At 39.4% G+C, this 10,565-nt stretch overlaps 2 protein-coding genes across 2 annotated transcripts; one reads left to right on the top strand and one right to left on the bottom strand.

The window, feature by feature from the left end:
- Positions 1–298: 298 nt before the first annotated feature.
- On the bottom strand, positions 299–4,233 carry LOC132472458 (uncharacterized). The gene is made up of 4 exons (XM_060072065.1): positions 3,699–4,233; positions 3,271–3,354; positions 1,255–1,823; positions 299–305 (listed from the first exon to the last, which is right to left on the bottom strand). The coding sequence occupies exons 1-4, from the start codon at positions 3,852–3,854 to the stop codon at positions 299–301; spliced, it is 816 nt and encodes a 271-aa protein (XP_059928048.1). The 5' UTR covers positions 3,855–4,233.
- Positions 4,234–6,323: 2,090 nt separating this feature from the next.
- Positions 6,324–9,003, top strand: LOC132472274 (BEN domain-containing protein 6-like). Its single transcript, XM_060071811.1, has 7 exons — positions 6,324–6,423; positions 6,731–6,891; positions 7,262–7,345; positions 7,598–7,671; positions 8,054–8,273; positions 8,466–8,649; positions 8,885–9,003. The coding sequence occupies exons 1-7, from the start codon at positions 6,411–6,413 to the stop codon at positions 9,001–9,003; spliced, it is 855 nt and encodes a 284-aa protein (XP_059927794.1). The 5' UTR covers positions 6,324–6,410.
- The last annotated feature ends 1,562 nt before the right edge of the window (positions 9,004–10,565 follow it).

Genomic DNA, 10,565 nt, shown 5'->3' on the forward strand with positions numbered 1-10,565 from the left:
CTTTCACACGCAGATAACTGCCTGTAATTACATTTCCCCAACATCACTATGTGCCTGGCAATGACAGTTCCTGCCTTCGTCAGATAATCCAAACCGGTTAATCTACAAAAAAGCTCACGGACTGGTCTTGGTGCGTCCTCAAACACTGCAGTTCCTGAACGAATTAACCTCTGCTGGGCAAAGAAGTACTTGAAAATCTGACAAGGTACCGCCTGCGTGCCATTGAACAAATCAAGTAACTTACCATTTGCATCTTCATATACAAATGCAGAGTTGGCCCACAATGACCCCCAGTCCCTCACACTCTGTGCCAGATGCACAAGTAAATGAGAGTTATATGAGCAGTGTTCGATGCCATACAGTTGAGGAATCTGTGCCACAAACTGGACCAGACACAGTTCTGCACAGTTGACCTGATCCTGCGTTGTCACGGAGGAGAGAAGAATATGTAATGCAAATGCAAGTAGCATCCAATGTTTGTAAAACCTCCTGGGTAGAAAGTCTTTCATAACAACTGGGGAATACAACAACAGAAACGCTCTCCATTCAGTGGCTTTCCAAAAGGCTCTCTCAGAAAGCGGTCTTGGGTTTCGCCTGACTTCACTTGGGGGCTTGATCTCACATAGGGCACTGTCAATCTGTCTCATTTGGTCAGGGAGTAGGTGATATTCTTCGGCACTATACTTGCCATCAAGCCACAGGTTGGTAAACTGTCTAACGACTCCTAGACACACAGAATGCATGTAATCTGGTACAAATCCTTTGACAAAGTCAAAGGAAGGTAACAGAAACAAAGGACTCGCCCCTTTGACACCCATCTGAGCTTCGCCGCTCTCAGTTGCTCTTTCGGCTAACTCAACTGTGCTCGCCATGGATCTTAACGGTACTATATCAGCTTGTACAGGATACACCCTGGTGTGCCCCTTTCCCTTGTCAACAACTTCACCTTCATGGCAACAAAAGCCACATCCATATTTTCCGTTAAACTGTTTAAAGTTTTGAATCATGGCCCGCGCCACAGCATCACAGACACAAACTAGTGCATGCACTCTACTATTCCTCTGCAGGCCAGTACTATCGATCCAAGCTACACCATTCTCATGTAAACTCTGGAGCTCAGCAATGAACGGAGCGAAATAGGTGTCGACCCGGGGTTTGTGCCGCCCAAACCACAAACTATGCAACATAATGGATTTGCCTCTTTCGTCCAGTGACAGCTCGTTTATTGTGCAGAGTATTGGCCAAAGAGAATACTGCGAAGATTTGAAAACGTCACAAAAAAGATTTGTGACGGGAACGCCGTCACAATTGAAAGATATGGTGACATTGTCCGGATTGTCGATAAAATCACCCTGATCTTGGTATAGCTTTCCTGTGTTTATGTCTCCTACACTCTCATCATGTCGAAAGTGGCCCCGCAGTGCCGACTGTGGCAAGATGTTTTTGAGCTGATCGGCTAAAGGCATCACCAGAAAGTAACTTGCAGATTTGAGAAGTTCCTCCTTGTGCCAATGCTTCAGGCAAGTTTCACAATGGTAGTCTGGTCCTTTGCCGATGTATCCTACACAGTCCGTGCAATAGAAATGCAACTCTGCCTTGTCGGACAGATTGAAGAAAGCTTTGTCCAAGTACCACTTGCTTGAGGGAACACATCCTGGAATGACGGTATTAAACAAATCGAGAAGGTCTTTCATGGCAACACCAGATAATCCGTGCCTTAGGCACAACCCCATCAGCATCGCTAGCAGTTGTCCCTTTGAAACATCAGCTCCTTCAAAGACAGGGTTGTTGGCGTCAAAGTGCTTTTCATCAAACAGCTTCTCCTGAAAAAACATCAACAAATATTGCACTTTAATAGGTATTATGCTGATAATTGTCATTTATCCAATACTTGCTACACAACAAATCATTGTTATCCCATATACAGATCATAACAATTTGCATTATAGATATTGTTAAGAAGTGTTATACAATTATATAATTGCACAACAGTTACAAAGATCAATCACCAAAAATTATAACCATTTAGGTCAGGGCTGAAAGGTGCTGCAGTTGGTGGGGGTCTGTTGAATCAATGCCATGCCTTTGTTGCGAATTTGCATAGGGGAACTAGCGGAATGATAAGAAGTAGCACGGCATATGGGAACTAGCATAATGGTAGGAAGAAATACAACGGCAGGGGGCGCGTGGGTGAGATTGCGTAGTAAACATCTGCCAGGAGAGGAAAGAAGCAAGTTCGGGAGAAGATTTAGAGGATTCGAGTATTTATCGCCAGTATATTTATGAATAGTTTATGTATCTTTTTTTTTTTATGTAGCAAGTTTCCCCAGTAGTTCGAAGGATAATGATGAGCATCTTGGCCCTATTTTAAAGTGTATGAATACAGTTTCTTTCATTTCAGTTACGCTCATTGGTCAGTTTAGGGGTAGCGTCACTTGGATGTGGGTATCAAAGGCCCTACATCAAGCCAGAAAGCCAGTTGGAGTTGGGGGGACAGCGCAGCATCAGCGCACCTCTAACACACTCTCAGCGCAACGTTTGCGCACCTCTCTCCCCTTAGCGCAGCATCCGCACACCTCTTTAGTAACCTTCTCCTCTTAGCGCAGCAGCAGCGCACCTCTTTACTCTTTTCTTTGAGTCTTTGCTATTTTCTTTTATAAGTATTTGTGCAGTATCAGGAAGGTAAAATGTGGGAATAAGCTTGTCTTGGAGGTCTAGGTCAGAGAGCTGTATTTTGGAGGTATATTGAGAGGAATCAGCAGTGGTATGTAAAAAATGAGCTTGGGGATAAGAGGAATACTGTAATAGATTTATGCGACCAGCAATTAGGCAACTAGAGGATATATTGAATGTAAAGAGAGACTTGAGGCAGCATGTACAGTGATATTTCAGTTTGTGACCATGGTGGTTCTTTGAATTATAGTTATCAGTATATTTACCAAGAGGCTGATGCCATATATATTTCAATTGTATTGATAGTTTGATCATACATTTGTATGGGGTGGCAGCACAGGCGCAGTAAATCCATGGAGGGGGGGGGGTAGGGGCCCCACACCGTATACTGTGTTTAGTTTACGGTGTGGGCCCCAGAGCAGTATGTAATTACAACATACACTCTTGGCACGCTACAGTTTTCGTGGCAGCGATACGATTTGGCCACTTACACCCTCGGCACGCTACACCTTGATATGGTTCTCTAAGTAAAACTAAAAAGTCACCAGTTTTTACACATTACTTGTTATAACAGACAAGTTATAAATATAAACTAACCTGACGAAAGCCAGGCTGTCCATGTTCGTGGCCATCCCCTGCTATATATTGCTCTGCGCCGTCATATTCTTCTTGTTGAGCATTCTGGAAATGAAATATCAGGATTAGTATTAATGCAAGGTTCCATGGCTATATTGGCTTGGTCATTATTTTCTATCCGGCTTATGAACACTGCTGCTTTGAAGAGGATTCACATCTTGTTAACATAATCATTATCGCTTATGTCTCACCAAAGTTGAAGAATAGCCTTATTCTGCATTCTTCTTTTCTCTCTCAGCTCCTTTTCTTATCGCTTATCAAACTTATTCCAGTATTGTTTTAGGTGAAATGTTATTTTTACTTAACTTTAACATTGTACACAGTTGCATTAATTGTTGATATATCGCATAGGTCATCATTAAAAAATATGGGAAATAATGTAGGCCTACCATATGCTGTAGTAGCTCACTGTCACATGTGTTGCCTCCATGTTCATCCATATTTCCAACTTCCATTTGTAATCCCCTTTCTGGGCCAGAGCCAGCAGAGACATCTTCAGATGAATCACTGATGTCACTAGAAAGACAATATATAAAAATATACATAAAGGGAAAATTAATGTAAATATTTGTGCTTCAGTTACACAGTAACTAACCATATGGTACCATGTTGACACTTATATTATACCTATAAAACATGTCACATAAGACGCATACAAATGTTTGACATAGAAAATAATGATTTATATAATTAAATGAAATAATATTTTTTAAAGAGAGAATGAGTTATTGCTTATACACTGATTATTTTACTGCCTCGATATACTAAATATAGAGTACCATAAATAAAAAAGGACAAATATATGGTATATAGAATGTAGCATATATAATGGATATTTTTTCATAAGTGTCATAAACTAATAATTCAACACCATGCAGTTCAATTCAGCCAATTATAAATTGACCCAATGCACCATAGATGAATAAAAATCACTATATTGCATCAATATTAAACAAAGAATATACAGACATTAACATTGACAGAACATTAAGATATGTAAAATGAACATTCATAAAAATGGAATTTCATCAATTTCAGATCATAAAATGACTAATTGTATCCAGAATGTTTAGATTTGAATACGTTTTTCTTTAACTAAGTTATTTAAGTATCACATGGAAGATTTTACTTACAAGGTTTATTTCTTACACTGTAAAATATATTAAATCTCATGTAACAGTGTTATTTTTGACTTTTGACCCTGATTGTGATTTACCCGTTCATGCCTGTATAAATATAAGCACATAACTTATATTATGCAATAAATTACCAGCCCTGCCGTGGTTATATAAGCCATTTTGTAGCCAAATGGGTGAAACTTGTGTGGACAATTATGGCTGTGTTATGTAACTTAAAGCTATACTGTACGATGTGAGAGAGCTAGCATGATTTGAAATTAGCTTCTCTTCGGAGTTCCGTTTAACTCCTCCGCCACCCTTCAGGACTCCCAGCCCCAACCCCTCGACACAGAGCCGTGCACGAGCGCTAATGCTGCTTACGGCTTACTTCAACGGCAACCATTGCGTCACTTTTCAGGCCATTCAACTCCGTCAGCTGTCGCCATCGCTGAAAAGCGAATCCAATATTTATTCTCGTTTTTCCTCGAGCATTCTCCAACTTTTTTTTTGTTGCTGCCTTTTCATTTTCTGTCTTTCCTTTTCTTGCCTTTTTAAAAGGATGAACCGGGGCAAGTAACGGTGGCAGTGGTAACTTCTGTTTTTTTTCTTCCATCGTGTTAACGTTGTAGGCTCACTAGGTCTAGTCCACTGTCATGAACTACTATGATAACAACGCTTTCTTTGCCCTCCGTGAACGCGCTCAGGCCGGCTCAGGCTCGTACACAGAGGGGAGAGAACGCGCAGGCTTGTGATTGGTTCTTTAGATTCGGGTACAATGTCTCCGATTGGTAAGCATTTTAACAGGTTTATAGCAGATACAGAATTCGTTTTTTTTTCGCTTCTTTTTCATTGCCCATAAGTTATTTATTGCTGTCAGGATGTATAAACCAATTTCAACAACATATTAAAAAGTGCATATCACTGAAAATCGTACAATATGCCTTTAATATTACTATACCATCAACATTTGCACATTACAGCATTGCATTTACCTTCTAACATATGATCACACATCTACTCATGGAGCCAACATTACAGAACGTTTTGCCAAAATAAAATTTCTAAAATCACACTGTAGGTGAAAAATTGCTGCATGAGCAGCTTAAGCCTTAAACAGTTAAAAAGTTGCTCAGGTAATAAATGGCATCAGGTGTAAGTTACACCGATCCACTTATACTTACTCTATTTGACATTGTACAACTTGTCCTTGTTCTTGTTCTTGTTCTGAAAGTTCTTGTTCTGACATCTCTGATGCAGACGCAGGCGGCAACCCTTGTAATTCATCTTCAGAATCTGACGATGACGTCGGTTCCGTCCTCGCCGACTTCGGAAGCTTTCGATATAACTCAGTAGTCCGAGGAATATCTTGTGATTCGTCAGATAAATATCGCTTATAAGATGGCGGAATCTTTCTCCCACGATCCATTTCTCGATCCCACTCTTGAAAACAACTACACATAGGTCGCCATTGCTCTTTCATCTCAATCAATTTGACGCAATCCTCGTTCTGGATCGCACTCCAGTTTCCGGTCGCAGGTGTGCGCATGTGCGATGAAATCTGGTACAATGCGGAATATTGAATATCAAATGCTTATTTTTCGCGCTTGGACCATTACTCACAGAGCTATTGAGTGTAGTCAGTTTGCAAATTGCATATTAATTTTTGCATGATCCTGTTAGACCGCTAATTATCACGTGAGTCCGAGTTTTAGGACCTACCGCTTATCCGGAGTGGAGCTTTTTAAATATTGTGGCGGCCTTTCGCAGCGGAGCACTAACGGTCGCGGTTCGAAGTAGTCTGACTTGAAGAACTATCAATATTAACACGATGGTAATGTTAGCTGTTTTTGCCTTTGATGATTTTTCTGTCGACATTGGTGAGCTCTCCTGGAGGGAGAATTTGACGAGCAGAATGAAGCACAAGAATATGTCGTGCGATGGAGGGAACGAAATGGAAAAGTTAAACTTTGTTCGGCCAAAATAATGGCAACCGGAGGTAAGACTGACAATTACATAAAATCATGTTCTATTTGGACCTATAGTAACTTATAACAGTACCGTATATAGGCATACTTAATTATATCAGTTAGATGTAGGCCTATCTATTAATTTACTGCAGTGTGCTCGTGCAGTAATTTCCGTAAATAATTTACACCTATGCATGCATATATATGCATCTACTAGGCCTATCGCCTAGATCTAGTTCTCATGCAGCTAAGCTTGTTGCAACTTTATTAAATGGAAGTTAATTATGACTTATATGCATTATCTGATGTTCTTTCTATTTAATCCCGATTTAATAGAGGATAGGAGAGAACTGGTCGAAGTGAGGAAGAAAGCGGAGTTAGGCCTTCTGGATGTGGCAGTCACACCTACATCTAAATGTGGAAAAGGCCAAAGGCGAAAAATTCCAAATTCGAAGAACGTGCCATCTGAGGATGGAAATGATGAGCATGTGGCCGAGGTAATGAGGTATCCATGGAATCTTCTTATGCAGATTTTAATTAACATTTTTAAATATGTATTGTAGTTCATTCTGCATTTAATATACAATTTAGTATGTTGATTTAATATTCCAAACATTATTAAAAGTATATAGCTTTAATAATTGTCGACCAAATTTTTTTTTTTAACTAATCTGAACAAAATGGTCAAATAGTCTCATAGTTATCTTATATCTTATTATTACTTCTGATAAAAGCTTATTTATCTATCCTTTTTATCAGTGTTTTGGTATCCTTTATCTTAATAACAATCTTATAAGAAGCAATTTAAATGCTGGTGCATATGCAATAATGGCTATTATATATGTTAATTACTTTTTTTTATTGCAGCCGAAGACCAAGTCAAAACGCAAGCAGGCATCAACTGCACAAAGTGCCAGCAAAAGTATTTTGCAGAAGTACAAAAATGCACAAGTGAGATTTGTCATTATGTTAGGCTGAGCTATTCTGAGGGAATATGGTGAACATTTGGAATTAACATACAAGTGGTCCTATGTATAAATACATGAATAACTGTTTATTGTAGATCATTTATTCTCAGAGGCATATACATATATATCAATATTTCTTGAGATATGGTTCATGAAAACCTGTTTTATTTATTGCAAACATTTTCAATCACTTAGTTTTAACTGGGCTTTTGCAAATGAAATTCATGTCTTTCAGTTGGATATTGACAACTCTGCCATAACTGCAACTGAGACCCCATCTGGCTCAACTGAGACTCCTTGTGGCAAAAGGTAAATGGAAATTAAGACCTGCTAATTAAAGGTTACTTGATGCCATGCACCTACTGAAATATCTATTATTTAATGTAGGGTGACTCCTTGAATGCTACAAACATAATATATGCATTACCATAATAATTTAAGTAATTTTGTCTCAGAAAAGGAACTAATTATTGTGGTCTAATCTGGTTCATACCATAGCACATATATCAGTAGTATGGGTTTCCTTTCATATGGTGCTGGATACATCCAGTTTTTATCATGATTGTCAAGTGCATGGAATTTGATTGAATGGTTATTTGACCAACCAGACATGGATATTAGCAAGGGTAACAGATTTATTGTATATCATCACGAAATAAGTAAATAATGCAACATTAATTTACGTATGCAGATGTGCTGAAGCAGTACGACAAATGCAGGCAATGGTGAATGAAATGAGAGGCATCAGACAAGAGATTCTGGGCATAAGAGCAGAGATGCTGGTGAGATCGGCAGCGCCCTCAGTGGAGCAGGCACGAAGGTGTCAACCGCCTATTGCGGCCAATACGGCCAAACCATCAACACCATTGGATGTAACCAATGAAGATGAATCTGCCTCAAATGATTCTGTGGTACGTATTTAACTTTTTTTCTTGTGTGGCTATGTTTATGAATAATAATACTCATCTCCTAGCTGCAGGACTTGTATTGTATACATACACTTATATATAAGTGTATCTACTATGTGTTGACATAATCTTGTCGTTGTTCCATAAATGGTCATATGTTGGGAAGGAAACCAAATCATGGAGACTTTTTTTCAGATCATCTCTCAATCTGTGAAATCGAGATCTTCACGGACCTCGGCACAAAAATTTGTGAATGACCTCATGTACAGGATTTACTCAACGGAATATATGGCGACACACAGCGTGTCGGGGTTATCCTCAACGAAGGCAGCCAACGTCAAGGCGGCACTGCCTCGTGAGCATGTCATGGAAATTATTGGTAATTAGCAATTGCCTTTCTTACCTATTTTTGCTAACCTTATGACATATTTTATCTGTAGTAACATTGATATCCCAAACATGCTATTTGTGTTGGTGGTACTCTCGCATGTGATCTGTGACTAGTATATATAAATACATGAACCACCAAAATGGTTGCGTTAATTAATCCTTGCATTCAGTTGTCAATGTGTACAAGGGGCAGTGTTACTGAATCTTTGTTTTTTTATGCACAGCTGAAGCACGCAAGGTCTTCCCCGAGGCAGCGGAAGCTGACATCAGGCGCTTCATGAGGGAAAAATTGTCGAATGCAGCCAAAATTCTGCGGCGTAAAGAGAAGTCTGACCGGACTTAATGCTATATATGGAGATTTTAATCAGAATGTTAGCGAAAAGTTCGATCTGTAAGTACTACATTTATATATCAACAGCTAAGCCAGTGAGTTCAAACAGGACACAACATGTACATCTGTGATAGTCTTGATACTGCAACTGTACTTGATAGAATATCATGTTTATGTTAATGCACCAGTTCATGTGTGGTTTGTCTTTTGTTTTAAATATTGCACGGTTGTGAATATATTTGGTCATATAGGGAGGAACTTATAAATTCATGTAGCTTATCTTTTTTGTAGAAAATGGATAACCTTTGTGTCATTGGTTGAGGTTATCTGTATTTTTTATTCTGGTCCTCTTGAGTTGTAATATAATTAAATAAAACGATTCATTGTATCTAAGCATTTGTGTTTTTTACGTAAAGCCTAGCTTATACATAACCAAAGTCGTGCAGGAAAATATGGTATTGTTTTGACTGACACATTTCATAATTTTCAGATTATCTAAGTTCTATGATGCTGTTGCCAAGCATATGATACAGAGCCAACCTGACAGCTACCACTCCTTGTACAATGGTATGGCACACTTACTATGATACATTTACTATGGTAAACTTTGGTAAAATGTAAGGTATCATGGTAAGGTACCATGGTAATTACCATAGTAAATGTACCATGGTAATTACCATGGTAAATGTACCATGACAAGGTACCATGGTAAAATGTACCATGGTAAAGGTACCATGGTAAAATGTACCATGGTAATTACCATAGTAAATGTACCATGGTAATTACCATAGTAAATGTACCATGGTAATTACCATAGTAAATGTACCATGACAAGGTACCATGGTAAATGTACCATGGTAAAGGTACCATGGCAAGGTACCATGGTAAAATGTACCATGGTAAAGGTACCATGGTAAAATGTACCATGGTAATTACCATAGTAAAAGTACCATGACAAGGTACCATGGTAAAATGTACCATGGTAAAGGTACCATGGTAAATGTACCATGGTAAATTTGTCAAAAATCCCATGGTATACCATGGTATACCAAGGTACAATTACAATGGTACACTTACCATGGTACATTTACCATGGTACCTTACCATGGTACCTTACCATCGTACATTTACCATGGTACTTGTCAAAAATCCCATGGTACAAAATGTACCATAGTTTACCATGGTACATTTACCATGGTAAACTTTCATATGGGCGTTTGCGGACGTCAGACGCAGATGTCAGACTGCGTCTGATGTCTCTGGTACTTCCACAACAAGTAAAGACTCGTAGTGGGGGTTATCTCGGCCATGGTTGAGAAGAATTGGGGGAAAAGGAACTTTGGCCGTGACTCTCTGAAGTCCATATTGACCCGCGACATGGAGGAGAAAGGGATTGTACTCCCGGAGCTGAGCTGCCGGGCTGCCACAGAGCTCCCCCTGCCGGAGCTGCCGGACTAGCACCGAGCTCGTCCGCTGGTCCACGAAATGTTGATTGGAGGGGGGTTGGGATGTTGGAGGTAGTATTCAAATGTATCCCCTTCCTACGGAGGTGGGGGCGCCGAAACTGACTCGCT

Source organism: Gadus macrocephalus, chromosome 14 (genome assembly GCF_031168955.1).
Source record: "Gadus macrocephalus chromosome 14, ASM3116895v1".
In the NCBI taxonomy this organism is placed as follows: Eukaryota; Metazoa; Chordata; class Actinopteri; order Gadiformes; family Gadidae; genus Gadus; species Gadus macrocephalus.